Source organism: Rana temporaria, chromosome 3, assembly GCF_905171775.1.
Source record: "Rana temporaria chromosome 3, aRanTem1.1, whole genome shotgun sequence".
In the NCBI taxonomy this organism is placed as follows: domain Eukaryota; kingdom Metazoa; phylum Chordata; class Amphibia; order Anura; family Ranidae; genus Rana; species Rana temporaria.
In genome coordinates, this window is record NC_053491.1 from 281,091,523 (window position 1) to 281,111,665 (window position 20,143).

General features: G+C 44.9%; 1 protein-coding gene across 2 annotated transcripts in view; it reads right to left on the reverse strand.

Annotated features, from left to right (window-relative positions):
- The window catches only part of KCNIP1 (potassium voltage-gated channel interacting protein 1), a 359,325-nt gene that overhangs the window by 74,148 nt on the left and 265,034 nt on the right, over positions 1–20,143 (reverse strand). For both annotated transcript variants that reach the window (XM_040344693.1, XM_040344692.1), the window contains one exon: positions 14,514–14,621. In XM_040344693.1, coding sequence (XP_040200627.1) covers positions 14,514–14,621 — 108 coding nt within the window. The remainder of the gene's footprint in view (positions 1–14,513; positions 14,622–20,143) is intronic.

A 20,143-nucleotide genomic window follows, 5' to 3' on the forward strand; every position in this document is an offset into this window, starting at 1 on the left:
TGGACAACCTCTAGTTCTAGGTTCTCCCGGGCCAATCCCCCATCGCACAGCTCCCAGCCTAGGATCCTCTCAGCAGAAGGCAGGGACCCAGCAAGTCGCTGGGGCCCCTTTCGATAGTAGGAGGAGGCTCCGCATGGTACACGGCCTCGGCATGGCAGGACACGGTGGTGGGGCCCATGGATGCGCATACCCTGAAGGTGGGTACCGCACCTGGAACTCGGGCCCTGCAAGCAGAACCCGCCAAAAGCGGCTGCCCCAGATACCTCCCCCCCCCAGCATGCCCAACGAGGGAAGACCTCCTCCGATTGGCTGCTGGGAGTAAGTGGGACTGCCAAAATCCCTCTAGTGCCAACTGCCACCCAGGGGTGTCAACATACCCCTGGAGCGCAGACTGACCTACAGGAAAAATTCTGGAATTGACAGCAGCCTGAATTTCTATAATTTGTGAATGGGAGTAAAACTAAGCCTCCCATTCCCCCCTTACTTTTGTGTAGCGCCCGAAAGTAGGGGGGTGCTACATACAGCATGACTGGAGGGGTGCTACATACAGCATGACTGGAGGGGTGCAGTGTATGGGAGGGAGCAGAGTGACCATGAGCAACTCCGTCTGAGTCAGGGCAGTGCAGGGAGCATTTCGCTTACCTTTCTTCCAGCACAGGAACGGCCATCAGGGAAGAGGCGGAGTCAGGGGACGGGGCTTAGGCGCGAGTCAGAAACCTCCACCGGCTCGCTTGGAATGCTGGGGCTCCACTCTCCTCCTCGTTGTGACGTCAGTGGTTGTTAGACGCCAGTCGGGCCATGCCTAGCAACCAGTTGTTTTGGCAGTGAGCCAGGCAGCGTCTAGGGGGGGAAATGAAGCCGTCTCAGATAGAACTAGCACAGCGGGCAGTGAGGGACAGCAGCAATGTGGCGGCAATTTTTAGGGGGCATCAGATCGGCCAAGGGGGCAATTCCGGGACACTGTATTGTCCCGGAACGAAGGTGCCCGGGACCAGGGACCTACTCGGGTCCCCAAACACTTTGGACTAGATTCAGAAAGATCAGCAGATCTTTAGATCCGCAAAATCTATCTGTTTTAAGATACACTGCCGCAAGTTTTAGAGGCAAGTGGGTAATTCACAAACCACTTACCTCCAAACTTGCGGCGGATCGTAAATCCCCCGGCGGAATTCAAATTCCGCGGCTAGGGGGAGTGTACTATTTAAATCAGGCGCGTTCCCGCGCCGATTTAAATGAGCATGCGCCATCTGCGAAATTTTCCGGCGTGCATTGCTCCCACTGACGTCGCTAGGACGTCAGTGGTTTCGGCGTGAGCGTAACTTGCGGTGCGCGGGTTTCTGAATCGGCGTACGCAAACGACGTAAAAAAAATTCAACGTCGTAACAACACTGCGTCGGGTCCGCGTACGTTCGTGAATTTGCGTATCTCGCTGATTTACATAATATTCAGCGTAAATCAGCGGGAACGCCCCCGCGCCATTTTTAAATTACAAATAAGATCCGACGGTGTAACACAGTTACACCTGTTGGATCTTAGCCATATCTATGCGTAACTGATTCTATGAATCAGGCGCATAGATACGACCAGTGTAAGTCAGAGATACGACGGTGTATCAGGAGATGCACCGTCGTATCTCTTTGTGAATCTGGCCCTTTTTCTGACAATAACTTGCATATTTACCTTTAAAATTAGCACATTTGATTTTTCATGTTTGTGTCCCATAGACTTTAACGCTGTTCGCGTGTTCGCAGTGGCGTATCCAAGGTATGGCAGATATGGCTAGTGCCATGGGCGCATTATAAGGGGGCTCTAGTGAGCAGGGACACCATCATTACTTTTTTTATTTTTTTATGAAACTTCTCTCCTTCCTACTTTCTTATGTGGGGATGGAATTACATTTTCCTGGGCCCCATCAGGTCAACATAGGGGCCCAGGTGGTGAGCGTAAAGAAGGGACTTTTTATTCATTTTCGGGGCGCATGTACATCATGCTGACCCGCTCCTCAATTAGTCCTGGCCGGCGGAGTGATTCTCCGCCCTTCTCCTGTACTCAGGTGCTGAGATGTGAGGAGGAATGCTTCTGACAAGTAACAGCCGGAGGAGAGCGGGGCTGCATGTACCGAGCTCCAGACAGATTGGCAGTGGAGACTGTCAGTCTGCAGTGTGTCGTTGCTGTTAATGCAAAGTTGTGGGAGCTGTGTTTGCAGGGAGGCTAAAATCGAAAAAAATGAGAGAGAGTAATAAAGACGATCTGGCATCCCCAGCACACAGAGCATCAGGACGGGATACAATCAGTGACAACACTGCCCAGTTTATATGGAGCTTGGCATCCCCAGGATCCCTATAGATGTGCCTGCTTATCACTCTATGGCTGAGGCTGCTCTGTACATTAGGGTGACCAGACATCCCCAGTTTCAGGGGGCAGTCCCCTGATTGAGGACACTGTCCCCGGACCAAGTCGGTCCCTGGTTTTGTCCCCAGATTGGATTTAATAGGGGACAGGGGCAATTTCAAAGACAGTCAGTGCAGAGTTTAAATAAAAAAAATTGAATTACACACCCCCGCTTCGCCGTGCCTACTAGCATAGGGGGGTTGTATTTTTCCCATTATCTGTGCCCCCTTATGATGATCATGTGTTAGTCGGAGCGGAGGGAATATTTCTTCAGTTTTGGGCACATGCCCATTCAGCTTCACTCGCATGTTCTTCTACCTTGGCTCAAATCCTGGCCAGCCACCTGCCTATCTCCTTGCCTTCCCTGGCGGAGTGATCTTACTCCGCTCCCCATCCAGTAGTAGCCGGGGCCCAGAGAGTAAGACTTGAGAGGCTGTGAGGTGGGTGGCAATGGGCAGAGAGTGGCTGATTGTTGCCATTACTAGTAAAGAAAAAATATGTCCCCGGATTTCATTTAAAACATCTGGTCACCTTACTGTACATCAAAGTTATGTGTACAGAGAAAGATCCCCCCACAGATATGACTGACCCAGCCTGGCTGAAACTTGGCTTGGAGGGCACCTTTCCTGGGACAGGGGAAGGTCTCCTTCATACTTTTTCAAGCAGAATCCTGAACTGAGGAGGACAGAGAGGGACAGAGACTCAGGTAGGCAGTGATAGGGTCAGAGCTTACATTCTACCTCCCAGTCTGTATGAATGCATTCCTGTTTTGTCACAGTATAATTTTTTAAAGAAGCACCTTCCTCTCAGGCTGATGTCAGGTGGAAGACTGTTGCTAGTGACAAAGGTTCAGTGGCAGAGAACTGTCCACCTACCTCTCTAGAATTGCCTCCTCTCAGAATACTACAGAATGTTGATCACTAGCGATGGGAGTGATTCCAGAAGGACCAACTGGCAGCCTTGTTGCGACCCTGCTGATGGCAGTTAATTTTGACTGGGAGAAAGGCGCATGCATGGGAGAAAGGACGGTGATGGGGAGCTCCGGGAGTGGCTGCGGTCAACCAAACAGGAGTTGTTAGGCCTGAAGGAGCTGAGACTGGAAGCATGTCTTAGGCCTGAGCCGGATCGCAGAGAGTAAGTTAGACCCCTTTCACACTGGGGCGTTTTCAGTAGGGATGAGCTTCGAGTCGAACTCATGTTCGACTCGAACATTGCCTGTTCGGCGAACAACGAACAATTAGGGGTGTTTGCGGCAAATTCTAAAAGCCGCGGAACACCCTGTTAAAGTCTATGGGAGAAATCTAAAGTGCTAATTTTAAAGGCTAATATGCAATTTATTGTCCTAAAAAGTGTTTGGGGACCTGGGTCCTGCCCCAGGTGACATGTATCAATGCAAAAAAAGTTTTAAAAATTTAAGTTTTTCGGGAGCAGTGAATTTAATAATGCTAAAAGTGAAACAATAAAAGTGAAATATTACTTTAAATTTCGTACCTAGGGGGGTGTGTAAAGTTAGCATGAGAAATATCGCATGTTTCCCATACATAGAACTGTCCCTGCACAAAGTGTAATTTCTGAAAGGAAAAAAAGTATTTTAAAACTGGACTTGCGGCAATAATTGTCGGCTCTGGCAATTCAGAGAGAATTCATTCATAAAAATAAAAAAAATAGCGTGGGGGTCCCCCAAATTCCATTACCAGGCCCTTCAGGTCTGGAATGGATATTAAGGGAAACCCTGCCGTCAATTTAAAAAAAAATTGACGTGGGGATCCCCCCAAATATCCATTCCAGACCCTTCAGATCTGGTGTGGATTTTAAGGGGAACTCCACCCCAAATAAAAAAAATGGCGTGGAGTTCCCCCAAAAATTCACACCAGACCCCTTATCCGAGCATGTTAACCTGGCCGGCAGCAGAAAAGAGGGGGGGGCAGAGTGCGACCCCCCCTCTCCTGAACCGTACCAGGCCACATGCAAGGGCCTCATCCCCACAACCCTTGCCCGGTGGTTGTGGGGGTCTGTGGGCGGGGGGCTTATCAGAATCTGGAAGACCTCTTTAACAAAGGGGACCCCCAGATCCTGGCCCCCCCTATGTGAATTGGTAATGGGGTATATTGTACCCCTACCATTTCACGAAGGAAGTGTATATATTTGGAAAAAACACACACACCGTAGAAAAAAGTCCTTTATTGATAAAAAAAAGAAAAAAAATACAGCATTGGTAATCTACTCGGTCCCAGCTCCCTGCTCCAAAGTTGTCTGTATCCAGCGACGGTTGATCTCCGGTCCAGCGATGAGGAGATCCATCCATCCAGAGCGCAGCTACGCCGACCTCCTCTCTCCGCTGGACACAGTCCAGCGAATGACGCGGCTGAAGCGGTGACATTTCTTATATAGGGGAGGCGGGGCCACCTGTCACGTGACCCCGCCCCCTCTGACGCACCCTCTGCTACGTTACTGGGGAAGCCCAGTCTTCCCCCTTGCTGGGCTTGCCCAGTGACGTAGCAGAGGGTGTGCGTCAGAGGGGGCGGGGTCACGTGACGGGTGGCCCCGCCTCTCCTATATAAGAAATGTCAAAGCTACAGCGCGTCATTCGCTGGGCTGTGTCCAGCGGAGAGAGAAGGTCGGCGTGGCTGCGCTCTGGATGGATGGATCTTCTCATCGCTGGACCGGAGATCAACCGTCGCTGGATACAGACAACGTTGGAGCAGGGAGCTGGGACCAAGTAGATTACCACCGCTGGATTTTTTTCCTTTTTTTTTATTAATAAAGGACTTTTTTCTACGGTGTGTGTGTTTTTCCAACTATTTACACTTCCTTCGTGAAATGGTAGGGGTACAATGTACCCCATTACCAATTCACATAGGGGGTGCCAGGATCTGGGGGTCCCCTTTGTTAAAGGGGTCTTCCAGATTCTGATAAGCCCCCCGCCCGCAGACCCCCACAACCACCGGGCAAGGGTTGTGGGGATGAGGCCCTTGTCCCCATTAACATGGGGACATCCTCCCCATGTTGAGGGCATGTGGACTGTTACGGTTCAGGAGAGGGGGGGGGGCGCACTCTGCCCCCCCCCTCTTTTCTGCGGCCGGCCAGGTTAACGTGCTCGGATAAGGGGTCTGGTGTGAATTTTTGGGGGAACTCCACTCCATTTTTTTTTAATTTGGGGTGGAGTTCCCCTTAAAATCCACACCAGACCTGAAGGGTCTGGAATGGATATTTGGGGGGAACCCCACGTCATTTTTTTTAAAATTGACAGCGGGGTTCCCCTTAATATCCATTCCAGACCTGAAGGGCCTGGTAATGGAATTTGGGGGGGACCCCCACGCTATTTTTTTTTTTTATGAATGAATTTTCTCTGAATTGCCAGAGCCGACAATTCATTAGAGCCGCAAGTCCAGTTTTAAAATACTTTTTTTCCTTTCAGAAATGACACTTTGTGCAGAGACAGTTAAGTACAGGAAACATGCTAACTTTACACCCCCCCATGGTACGAAATTTAAAGGAATATTTCACTTTTATTGTTTCACTTTTAGCATTATTAAAATCACTGCTCCCGAAAAAACAGCCGTTTTTAAAACTTTTTTTTGCATTGATACGTGTCCCCTGGGACAGGACCCAGGTCCCCAAACACTTTTTAGGACAATAACTTGCATATTAGCCTTTAAAATTAGCACTTTCGATTTCAAATGTTCGAGTCCCATAGACTTTAACAGGGTTCTAAAGTTCACACAAACTATTGGTGTGTTCGCAAGTTTTGGTGCGAACCGAACAGGGGGGTGTTCGGCTCATCCCTAGTTTTCATGCGCTTTAGCGCTAAAAATTTCACCTGAAAGAAGCCGCATCTGCAATCCCAATGTGAAAGCCTGAGGGCTTTCACACTGGGGCGCTGCGCTGGCAGGGTGCCAAAAAAAAGTCCTGCAAGCAGCTTCTTTGCAGCGCTTTAAGAGCGGTGAATACACGGCTCCTAAAGTTTCCCTTCCCATTGAAATTAATGGGAAGCGCCAGCAAAACGCCTTGGCAGCGACACTTTTAATCCTTTATTCAGCCACTATTCAGGGCTCGAAAAACGCTGGTAAAGCGCTGCTTCTTTTAGCAGCACTTTACCAGCGTTTTTCAGGCACTGGCAGTGTGAAAGGGCTCTTACTGTCAGGTAGGGATGTGCTTCATATTCGAGTCAAACTCATGTTCGACTCGAACATCGTATGTTCGATCGTTCGTCGAAATACGAACATAATGGGTCGTTCACGCCAAATTCGAGTTATGTTTCACAGACCATAATTCACTGCGGCATCGCTGGCTGATGATTGGCCAAGCATGCACTATGACCCGCATGGTTGGCCAATCACAGCTTGCAAAAAACGGAGAGCCATAATTGGCCAAAGCTAGGGTGGCTTTGCCCAATTATGGCTCAGGGGGTTTAGTACACGCCCCACACTATAAAAGGCCGCATGCAGGTCGACCTTGTGTAGTGTGTTGCGGTGGTTAAGAGGACAGAGAGAGTGTCATTTTTTGCAGGTAGATAGAGCAGGCAGGCAGGCTAGTCAGTTAATGTTACAGTGTGTAGAGGATATATATACTGTACATCCAAGGTGTTGTACATATATTTATACACTGTATAGTTTAGCTAGATTAGTTCTTCCTAATTTACTGGCAGGCAGGTGATTGTGCTTGCTGCAGTATTCTTACGTGGTTTATTCCCTGTGTCCTCTGTAGTTTGCACCTAAAGCTACTTGGTGTGTACTGGCTGTGTGCTCTGTAGTTTGCACCTAAAGATTCAGGAGCAGTGATTTTAATGATGCTTAAATAAAAAAAAAAAAAAAAAAAAATGAAAAATTCCTTTAAACATTGTACCTGCTGGGTGCCTATAGTATGCCTGTGAAAACATCTTTGAGAACCTGGGTCTTGCCCCAGGGAACATGTATCAATGGAAAAAAAGTTTTAAAAACGGTAGTTTTTTCAGGAGTCCTGAAAAAAACGACAGTTTTTAAAACTTTTTTTTCCATTGATACATGTTCCCTGGGGCAAGACCCGGGTTCTCAAAGACGTTTTACAACAACAACTTGCATATTAGGCTTTAAAATGAGCACTTTTGAATTTGAACGTTCGAGTCCCATAGACGTCAATGGGGTTCTAAATGTTTGCGTGAACGTTCGGTCCGTTCTAAAGTTCTGGTGCGAACCGAACGGGGGGTGTTCGGCTCATCTCTACTGTCAGGAGACCTGTCACCAGCCTGTGACAGGAGCGCAGTTTCACTGCTTGCCATAGGCGCCATTTTCACTAGATACACCTCTGCGTGTTCGAACAATTTTTTAATTAGTCAGCCGGTCGATAGAGTCTGGACAGAGGCATGCTCTTATCTGTCACAAAACCACTAGCAGCACTGAATACCCATTTGGAAGCTTAATTGCATATTGGGCAACCTCTGGCCAGTGGTCTATTCTGATGACCCAGTAACCCAGTGGATCATGAACTGAGCTGAGCTGAAGCTCTCCGTGTCTGTTTTCACTCCTAGATAATCTCCCACCATACGATGCAGACATTGCCGATGGGATGTAGAAGCTGACAGCCCTGGATTCCGAGGACTAAAAATTTTTTGAAATGCATCACTGAGGTGGCCTCTTTCTCCACCACTCCTCTCTGAACCAACAGAAGCCTAAAAACAATGTTTTCCAAGAGACTGTAACCTACCAGAGTCTGGAAAGGAGTTACAGTACATAAACTCCTCTTTAAGGTGTGCTCAAGAGATTTTATCTTCTGCTCCCTCTGTGGGGATGGAATGAGTTCCGAGACTTTTCCCCTTGTAATGGTGGTCAAGGTGCCAACCAATAGTGATCCTTCTCCTTGATGCCACATATTCTCAGGTCCTTTCACAGGCTTTGAAGAATGAGGAAGCCCATGCACCGTATGTTTGCAGAGGCATTAAAAGCAAACTACTCAGGGTCACTGAGGATTACAATATCTGGAATGGCCTCCTCCCAGCCATGTACTACTCCCAAGGGTTCTGGGGATGGAAAAACCATCTGTTAAGGGTTGACGTATGTCTTCCTTTGCTTCAATGCCTCCAAAACTGCCAGAATCCTACTCTTCCTCCCTCTCCTCTTGTGTGTTGTGTGGCATCACAAGTAAGGGTATCTGCATGAATAGGGCCTTGAAATATAAGGAAGTCCTCCTCTTCCTCCTGAACCTGAGTCTGCTCCAGCAGGAACACAACAAATATTGTGTCACTGATGCTTGATTTGTCACGGCTCACCATCCTTGTGGCCTCCTCAAATGGTGACAGTACAGTGCATGCATCCTTTATCAGCAGCCATTGGCAAGGGAAAAAAAAGCCAAGCGGACCTGAGCCTGTCGTTGTGCCATACTTACACAGGTACTCATTGACGGCCCTGTTTCAGCATTGCCAAGTATATTGCAGTGCGTTAATGCATGTTTACCACAGTATATTTCAGTGCGTTGGTGCACGTTTATGGCAGTATATTGCAGTGCGTTAGTGCATGTTTAACGCAGTATATTTCAGTGCGTTGGTGCATGTTTAATGCAGTATATTACAGTGCGTTAGTGTACATGTAATGCAGTATATTTCAGTGCAGTATATTTCAGTGCGTTAGTGCATGTTTACCACAATATATTGCATTGATGTACGTTTACTGCAGTATATTGCAGTGCGTTATTGCATGTTTATTGCAGTATATTTCAATGTGTTAGTGGACGTTTACCGCAATATATTGCATTGCGTTGGTGCACGTTTACCACAGTGTATTTCAGTGCATTAGTGCCTGTTTAACACAACATATTTCAGTGTGTTGGTGTATGTTTACCGCGGTATATTGCAGTGCATTAGTGCACATTTAACGCAGTATATCTCAGTGCATTAGTGCACGTTTACTGCAATATATTACAATGTGTTGATGCATGTTTAATGCAGTATATTGCAGTGGGTTAGTGCACATTTAAAGCAGTATATTTCAGTGCATTGGTGCACGTTTACTGCAGTATATTGCAGTGCGTTAAAAAAAAAAAAAAAAGACTAACAGCGCCAATCTATAAGCTGAGAAACTAGTGCTGCACCTTTAATTAGTGCTAAACTAATAAGGATATAAAATGGAAGTTTAGGGTGCTATCTAGTCAGCAAGAATGTGTGCAGTTAATAACCATTTAAATATTTATATGTGCAATAAATGTGTAATTAATAATCACTTAATTTCATGTATATACACAACATCTATAACATTTATAATCACTTCATTTCATGTATATACACAACATCTATAAAATCTGTGAAAAATTCATGAATACAAGTCCATGTAAAATTAATCAATTTCTTCAGATATTGTTTGATATTTTCACTCCAACACCGTGCTTGAGATAATAAATGTGCTCCAAATGCCAATTAGTGACTTTTCACCTAAAGTGACAACAAAATGCGCTGCCCATGAAGCATAAAGACTCCTCATTCCATAGACGTAACACCTTCATGGATCACCTTCATGGATCTCCTTCCAACCAATCTTCCATATGTATGGCATTACTTCAATCAGGTGAATTAGTGCATTAGTACACGTTTAACGCAGTTTGTTTCAGTGTGTTGGTGCACATTTAACGCAGTATATTTCAGTGCAGTAACATGAAATACACTGCAGAAAACCTGCCCTGACAGAATAAAATTACACTAAAGTAAAAATGGTAATATAGTGTGGATGAGTGAGTTTAGGGTGGAGGAACTTGACTGGCCTGCACAGAGACTGTGAGCCAGGCCTTCCAACATCAGTGCCTGACCTCACAAATGCGCTTCTGGAAGAATGGTCAAACACTCCCATACACAACTCCTAAACCTTGTGGACAGCTTTCCTAGAAGAGTTGAAGCTGTTATAACTGCAAACTGTGATCTGGCCAAGCAGTGGAAAAACCTGATTCTTTTTATCCACAAAGGACCAGCAGTATATTGTGAGGGACTGTTAGGGGTAAAGAGGGAAAGGGTAGCCCACCATGTTCAGCTGCTTACAAGAGCCCCAATCCTCCTAAATTCCAATGGTAACTCAAATTTCTTATATTTTTACCACATATTCTGTCCTAGTAACAATGGTCACCAGTACAAACAGCAAGGGTCGATCTATGCAGTTGAGACACAGCAAAACCTTTCCCCCCAAATCCACACCAGGCCCTGGTATGGGGCTCTGGTATGACTCCATTTAAGTCTATTACATACAAAAAACAAAATGCTGCTGGAAAAAAAGTCCATGACACTTTCCAAAAAATGCACCAGCTAAAAAAGGCATAGATGTGAATGTGTAACATAGGAAACCTTGTTAAATGGACTGTAGTAAATAAGCACACGGGATACTGCTTACCAACAGTGTGATGTATCCCTTGTGCTACCGTCTCCTGGTTCTATGAATTTGACACCATCTATGCATGCAGAGAGGCAGCCCTTTCAATCATCTGCTCATCACCTTTATCAGAGAGGGATGTGCACTAGCACGTACAGCCTGGGTGCAGAAACTGGAAGTGGGCTAAGGGAGGGAGCACTGGACGGACAAGAAGCTGGACTTCAAAAGCCCAAAAGGTAAGTATTATGTAATTACAAAAATTACCACAAAACAGCTAAGGGCAGTCTGTATTATGACAGGGAAAATGTCATTTAGGTTTTGGTAATGCTTTAAAGCAGAACTTCGGGGGATTTTTTTTTTTGCTAAGCAGTGGGGCTGTGCTACTACTTACGTTATACTCAGCCAATCGTTTGACCCTTTAAAAAACAGCACTCTCCCTTGTCCAGCAGTGGACTGTTCCTGCCTCCTCATGTTCAGAGCCGATCTATAAGCGTGTGATGCTGTCAGGAACAGTGTGCTGCACAAGACCACTAGACCATGGGGGAGCCACAGGGCCCGGTCTTGCGCTCTGAGGATATGCAGATTAGATAAGTATATCTTCTCACCCCTAGACAAAAACAAGCAGTAAACCTATGCAGTGCATGCACAGCTCCACTGCATGGGATAAAAAAAATCATGGAATTTGTCTTTAAGAAATGCCTAGGATCACTTTAAACCACTAAAATTTTGCCTTCCCAGTTGACTCAAACGTTTTCCACTTGTAGGTTAAAAATCAGCAAACTTTGATGAAATTTTGGCCACGCAGAAATGGTTAATTTTGCTTATGCCTACTAGCTGTACATATACAAGTAAGGCAGTCATGGTTATACTGGAAGTTGCAGTAGTGCATACACACAGGTGACACAAGTGATCCAATACACTTTTAGCTGGAAAGCCAGGAAGAAGTAGCAATCCCTATTTTTACCCCTCCTCCCTTTTTGCCTCAGTTTCATCTCGATTTTGTGGGCCCTAATCCACCTGATTGTGAAACTGTCACTGGCCTGGGCAATTGATATTATGGACATGATTATAACATGCTTAAGCAGAGGTTAACTTCATGTTAGGTAATCAGCTGATCTAGAGACATTTGTTCCACCCCTTTAAACCTGTAAATGCTACTAATCATTCAATAAATGAGGTACTGAATCCCCAGCAGACTGAGACAAGAAAATTATAAAAGATTATCCAGTAAGCAGGGCCAGATTAAGAACATCATGGGCCTGGTGCTGAGGATTTTGGTGGGCCTTTTATAAATAATGAAATGCCCAAAAAATATTCTTATAACAAATTAAAGAGAGAAAGGGGAGGATGAGAGAGAGAAAGAAAGGGGGTGAGGGGTGAGGGGTAAGGGAGGGAGGATGAGAAAGAAACAGGGGGATGAGAGAGAGGGGATTCGCATGAGCTTGCGTGGAAATGACATCAACGCAGCCCGGCCAAGGCAAGGGACCGAAGGCACAGAACCCAGAAGGAAGACCGGGTGAAGATGGAAGCACCCGGGCCCCGCTAGATTGATCACAGTGGAGCACTGAAGGGCTCAGTCTGACAATTTAAGTGTACCCTAATGTGCTACTATGCTGTGCATTCTTGTACGTTGTCGCATAACCTACCTCAGGGCCTCCAAAAAGTAGTAATGTTAGCAAAGTTTACTACCGCTTTAATATCACAGATCCCAGGAGCCTCTCAATGGGGCCCCCTACTGACCCGGTGGCCCTTGGGCAGTGCCTAAGTGCATAGTTGCCAAAATGTAAAAAATATTTTCAGGGATACTTATTTTACCAGTGGTATATTTAGAGTAGCTGAGATCCCCTATGTTCCTCTATACATCACAGTAGTAATCACAAAATGAAATGAGTACTAATAATGGGACAGAACAAATATGAGGACTGAGAAGATTTCCTTTAGTTGAACTAACAAAAGTGTGCCCATTCTAGAGCTGATAACATTGAGGATATTCAGTATAGTTTTAAAGAACTGTTTTTGTGGGTAAGAGGCCTAGGGGAGGAGTATGGACAGTATAAAAGTGGGAAGTATGTGCAGGTGAGGGAGAGGAATGTGGAGGGTCTAACAGTGGGCAGTATGTACAGGAGAGGAGAGGAGAGGAGTGCGGAGAGTATGACAGTGGGCAGTATATACAGCAGAGGAGTGTGGAGGGTATGCCAGTGGGCAGTATGTACAGGAGAGGAGTGTGGAGGGTATGAAAGTGGGCAGTATGTACAGGAGAGGAGTGTGAAGGGTATGATAGGGGCAGTATGTACAGGAGAGGAATGTGGAGAGAAAGATAATTGGAAGTATATACAGGAGAGGGGTTTGGAGGGTAAGGTTGGATTACAGTATGTACAAGAGAAGAGTGTAGATGGTATGATAGTGGGCAGTATGCACAGGAGAGGAGTGTGGAGGGTATGATGGGGGCAGTATGTACAGGAGAGGAGCATGGAGGGTATGACAGTGGGAATATGTACAGGAGAGGAGTGTGGATGGCATGATACTTAGCAGTATGTACAATAAAGGAGAGTGGAGGGTATGACAGCCAGCACTATGTACAATAGAGGAGTTTATGAAAGTGGGCAGTATGTACAGGAGAGGAATGTGTAGGGTATGACAGCAAGCAGGAGAGGAGTGTGGACAGTATGATACTGAGCAGAATGTAAATGAGATGAGTGTGGAGGGTAAGACAGTGAGCAGTATGTACAGAAGAAGAGTGGGGAGGATATGACAGTGGGCACTATGTACAGGAGAGAAGTGTATGACAGTGGGCACGATGTATAGGAGAGAAATGTGGAGGGTATGACAGTGGGCACTATGTATAGGATGTTTAGGTACTGCGTAGTGGTTAAGCGGGCTATACATGGATTGAAATTACGTCAATTTAAGCAGAGACCAGCCATAGTCGATCTATGTATGGACTAGCTGGTTTTACACAAGTCAACCTATTAACCGACTTGAGTACAACCAGCCTGTCAGGTTTTTCCCAAAACAATCAGTGCTGCCAGCTATAGTTAGCAACACTGATCATTGTATTCACTGGCAGAACACAATAGCACTGCAGGAGTGATTCCCCCATCCACTGGTCAGCAGGTGAGAGGGTGTGTGGGGACAGGCTGGGGAGCGATACCAGTCAGTGGCTGGGTAGGCACTGGCTAGTATCTAGTAGGGGGCCCCATTGAGATACACACAGGTTACATATGCCACGATCGTTAGAGTGAGAGCAATAATTCCAGCACTAGACCTCCTATGTAATGTTGAGTAATTTTCTAGCAAAAAAATGATGATTTTTACATGTAGGAGAGAAGTGTCAGAATTGGCATGGGTGGTAAGGGGGTTAATTACCATATGTAATATACAAATAATTATTATAAGCACTGTGATTTCATCCTCTCAGTCTGCACAGTGTGTCAGCTTGTATTTAAACTGGCCACTCTGTATGTAGCTTCTAAAGGGCTGCACAAGCAGCCCCATATCTCTGGAACCATAAATGATAGTGACCCCATATGTTATCCAGTGATGGGGTAGGTCTTCAGCTATATACAAAATGTTGGGTCTCTGTGATCCCTGGTCACCGAGCTACAACCCTCGAAGTCGATCTTTTTTTTTTTGACAAATGGGCCTATCTTGAGAAAGGGGCCTGGAGCTTCAGCTCCAATAGCCCCTAGGTTAATCCGGCCCTGCCAGTAAGACAGAAAGTGAGAAAAGGGAAAGGATTTTGTTATCCTTTGTTATCGGTAAGAGGGATAGGAAAATGGAAAAAGCACTTAAATTCTTTACCTCTTTGTTTATATATCCATCTTTGTTTATGTCATAGAGATTGAAGGTCCACCTCAGTTTTTCGCGAATTGTTCCTCTTAGCAAGACTGATAAAGCTGCTACAAAATCCTAGGAAAACAGAATAGAAAGCAAAACTATAAAAAAGGAAAACTTGAAGGGTTTTGGGTCAATTATATATTTTTTTTAATTCTATACATTTTTAAAGTGTAGTTTTTTATATTTTCACTATGTATTAAAACATTTTTAAATTAAATTGACAAATAAACATGTAATACAGGGTATAATGACACTTGTGTTACAGAATTGTGGGTTTTCTAAGGACAGCACTAAAGACACTGCTTGTCTTCAAACTCTTTCTCTCTCTGAAACATTGTATAGCAGCGTCCAAACTATTAATGAGAGAATAGATTTTCTGTGAATCGTATTCAAAATTTGATGAACCCAAGCTTAGAGACAAAACGTATTAAAGTCTTGAGGACGAATGTTGCTATTAAATTCAGAGAGTGGATCTTTTCATGATGCGGTGAGGGAGGAAATATAAAATAAAACATAACTCTTTTAAATGACATGCTTGAGAAATGTCTCATGGTGTTACAAAACAGTATGGTTTTTAAAGGCAGTGACATGTGTACATTCAGCTGTAGAAATGATTATTTTTAATTTATAACTACATACTTATATACAGCTTACATACAACGGCAGCACCCTTACACGCTATTCCTGCACATAGTTTTTTTTTTTCACTTTCAAATGATGCAGCTTATTTTATTGACAGTAACAGGGGAATGTTCCGCTTTGAGCACCCCAACGTTAAAAAGGTTTCTATCAGTATAAAACAATATAAATATGCAAAAGATATGAAAACCTCAAAATACCACCTGTGAAATAAAAGCCAGCTTTTTTTTTTAGAGGGGCATGTTACCTAAATAAAGTTAAATTAAACAGGATTTATATAGCACCAACACTTGTTGCAGTGCTTTACAACATGAGGGCAGACAATACAGTTATAATACAATTCAAAACAGGAGAAATCAGAGGGACCTGCTCGTTAGAGCTTAGAATTTAAAAGGGGGGGGGGGGGTCAAGTGATACAAAAGGTCAGAACTGTAGGGGATGGGCTGATTAAGAGAGTGAAAATACAGTTGTTAGGTATAGGCTTCTATGAAGAGAAGGGTTTTAAGGGATTAACTAAAAATGAACAGAGTAGGAAATAATCAGGCAGATTGGTGTAGGGCATTCCATAGGATAGGAGAGGCTTGGAAGAAGCCCTGGAGGTGAGCGTGGGAGGAGGTGACAAGGGAGCTAGAGAGCAGGAGGTCTTGAGAGGAACGAAAGAGAATGGCTTGGATGGTAATTTGAGACTAGTTGTGAATGGCTTTGTTTGTTATTGTTAGTATTTTTAATTTAATTTGTAGGGTAAGCATAAGCCAGTGGTGGGATTGGCAGAGAGGGGTAGCAGACACTGAACGGTTGGCAAGGTGGATGAGTCTGGCAACAGCATTCATGATGGGAGATAGCCTATGTAAAAGTAATCGAATGAGGAGGGAATTGCAGTAGTCAAGGAGAGAGATAACCAGGGAGTGAATTAGAAGCTATGTGGTGTCATTGGTAGGGAAGGGGCGTATTTTGGAGATGTTGTGGAGGTTGAGGAAGCAAGCTCTGGACAGTGATTGGATGTGGGGCCAAAAAATATAATTCAGAGTTCAGTATTACACCTAGCATCCTGGCATGCGGGGAAGGGTTGATAGTTCTACCATCAATCTTGACAGAAAAGTCAGGGGAAGGGGCACGTTGGTAAGGAAATATTATAAGCTAGGCTTTGGATAGATTGAGTTTCAGGAAGTAGTGTGACATCCAAACTGATATATCTGTCAGTAAATTAGTAACGTGTTAGGAGACTGACATTGTAAGCTGAGGGGTAGAGAGATAGATCTGGGTGTTGTCAGTGTAAAAAAATTATATTAAAAGCCATGGGAGGGAGGAGGTGTAAATTGAGAATGAAAGGAAAGGGGAAGAGGTTTCTAGGAACCCCCTTTCCTCATGGGATCACGACAGGAAGCAGTTTCAAGGATCCCCCCTGTGTGACTAAGACACACAGGTGCCTTGTTAGGTCAAGTACACTGACGTGAGGTCACATGGCCTACAGGGGTTAGGCCATGTGAGTCATATCAGTGTGTATACAGGCAGGGATAAAAGTGTGATAGGCTAATCTGAGGTAAGGTCACATGGCAGACTAGGGTTAGGCCATGTGAACTTTACCTCAGAACATTCCAGAAACCCCCTGAGCCTGCCTATAAAAGGGGGCTCCGTGAAGGGGAGCTCATTCGCCTCAGAAGGAACAGCCATGGTGCTCCCCACCACTCCCACCCAAAAAATAAAGAAAAATATATATTTATATATTTGTCGCGCACAGTATTGTGTGGTGGTGGTGGTGTCACCTTGAAATCAAGTGGGACAGTGTAATTTAATAAAAGTGGACTTTGTATGACCGGGTCTAAAAAAGTGTTGAAGTGAAGTTGAGTAATTGAGTGAAACATTTTAATTATTTAAGTTACAGCTTGAGCCGTGGTGGCTAAGCTGGTTTTGAGTGTATAAAATACTTATAATGCTATTATTTATTCGAAGTATATTATTTTAACCACTAGCTGACGGCCGTACGACTTTGTACGGCCGCAGCGCAGCTGCCAATCTCTAACAGGCCGTCTTTTTACGGCTGCCCCTTTGCTCGGTCCCCGTGCGCGCTCCTGAGTGCGCAGCGGGGAACTGCTGTGCTGGCCGTGTCCCCTGGACACAGCCAAACACAGATCGTGGTAAATGGCCAATCGCAGCGGCTATTTACAGCGCGATCTGTGGGGCCAATGAGAGATGACCTCATATGTAAACATATGAGATCATCTCTCATTGCCCGCTCTCCCCTCCTCACACAGACAGCGCGTGTGAGTAGGGGTAAAAAACAAAACAAAGTAACCAGCGCTGAAAAGAAAAAAAAAAGACTAACCAGTGCCACCACCTGTGCCCCCCACAGTACTACAGTGCCCCACACAGTGCCCCCACAGTACTACAGTGCCTAGGGTTGCCACCTCATCCCTTTAAAACAGAACACATATGAATTACACAGGTTCTGTGGCTGATTAAGGTGGTAATTGAACTCAAGTGGAGCCTTATCTAAATTAAATCAGCCACAGAACCTGTGTAATTCATATGTGTTCTGTTTTAAAGGGATGAGGTGGCAACCCTAACAGTGCCCCACACAGTACCCCCCAGTACTACAGTGCCCCCCGAAGTGCCGGCCACAGTGCCCCCCAGTACCACTGTGTGCTCCCCAATACCACCGTGTGCCCACCAGTACCACCGTGTGCCCATCTGTGCCCACCAGTACCACTGTGCCCACCTGTGCCCACCAGTACCACCGTGCCCACCAGTACCACCGTGCCCACCAGTACCACCGTGCCCACCAGTACCACCGTGCCCACCAGTACCACCGTGCCCACCTGTGCCACCAGTACCACCTGTGCCACCAGTACCACCTGTGCCACCAGTACCACCTGTGCCCAGTGCCCATCTGCCACCTCAGTGCACATCTGCAGTCAGTGCCCACCTGTGCCACCTCATCAGTGCCCACTTGTGCCACCTCATCAGGGCCCACCTGTGCCACAGTCAATCAGTGCACATCAGTACCCATCTCATCAGTACCCATCTCAGTGCCATCTGTGCCACCTCATTAGTGCCATCTGTGCCGCCTCATTAGTGCCATCTGTGCCGCCTCATTAGTGCCATCGGTGCCGCCTCATCAGTGCCCACCAGTGTCCACCAGTACACAGGCCTCATCGATGCACATCAGTACCCATCTCATCAGTACCCATCTCAGTGCCATCTGTGCCGCCTCAGTGCCATCTGTGCTGCCTCAGTGCCATCTGTGCCACCTCATCAGTGCCATCTGTGCCACCTAATCAGTGCCATCTGTGGGCATTCCTGGCTTGTTAGGGTCTCAAGAAATGAGATAGGCCTTCAGTACATCAGGTGTGATCAGATGTGATAATTTTTTATGATTTGCGCTATAGCTTGTAGACCCTAAAACTTTCACACAGACCAAATAATTTCCCAACATTTTGGGTTATTTTTATCAAAGACGTGTAGCAGTATAAATTGTGGCCAAAATTTATGAAGAAAAGTTAATCATTTGCAAAATTTTATCACAGAAACTAAGAAAAAATTATTTTTTTTTCAAATTTCCAGGCTTTTTTCATTAATAGCGCAAAAAATAAAAAACGCAGAGGTGATCAAATACCACCAAAAGAAAGCTCTATTTGTGGGAAAAAAACGACAAAAAAATCATTTGGGTACAGTGTTGCATGACTGAGTAATTGTCATTCAAAGTGTAAGAGCACTGAAAGCTGAAAATTGGTCTGGTCAGGAGGGTGTTTAAGTGCCCAGTATGGAAGTGGTTAAACCAACAATAAATGGCCGTGGCCAGCTATTATCCAATAAAAAAAAGAAACTCTGAGTCTGGTGTATTCTTTTTGGTAAGTTACCTTTCTGTCTGTTATCCCATAGCAGTGGTCCAAAAAAAACAGTAAAAAGTAAAAAACAGTAACAGTAACTTATGAAAAAAAAAAACAGTAAAAAGGGAGAGAAGAGAAGAAAGTAGAATTGTAAATGACATAAAGGTGGGGTTGGATAGATAGGATGAGAACCAAAGAAGACTACAGTCATGGAGACCAAAGGAGTAAAGTTTTTTGAGTAGATCTATCTACATGAGTAGATAATTGATATACCTTTGGGTAGGATTGGAATTTGTTGATAATACTGGGTTACGTTCACAGGGAGTATCGTGAGTAGTTGAGAATTATTTTTCAATAGGTGAGCTATCTGCATATATTTATATTTCTCTGTGGGGGGGCAACTTGTGTTCTCATTGTAAGGTACTAAAACCTTCCTTTTTCCATACGTATGGAAATGTTTGTGCTAGTTTTTGTTTGGTCACTTCTGGGACACCCAGGTTTAAAATATCGGATTTGGTCTTGTTTACTTTATAGTACGATACCCCATTAAATGTTTGCAATGCTAGATGAACTGAAGCCAAGGAATTGCCCACATTTGTAAGCATCAGTATAATGTCATCCGCGAATAGACTGATAGTGTAGTGTCTCCTGCCTACCTGTATACCTGATATGTGAGCGTAAGTAGGAGGCCAGGGGCTCCATCAACAAATTGAAAATCAGTGGGGAGAGGGCAGACCTGACATGTCCCATTAGTTATTTCAAATTAAGTAGATAATGCCCCTGAGATGTAAACTTGGGCCGATGGTTGGATGTAGAGTAGACATATGCACCGCCGAAAAATGTGTTTGTCTTCTTTTCGTAAATTTTTTAGCTTTTTTTGGAAATTAGATTTTTAAAATTTCCAAATTTTTGAATTTCCGAATTCTGAATTTTCGGGTTTTCGAATTTCCAAATTTTTGAATTCCAAATCTTTGGATTTTTGAATTCTGAATTTTCAAATCCCGAATTTTTAGATTTTTGAATTTTCAAATTTCCGATTTTTAAATTTACAATTTTCGAATTTCCGATTGTGAATTTTAAAATTTCCAATTGTGAATTTTCTAATTTTCGATTGTGATTTCCGATTTT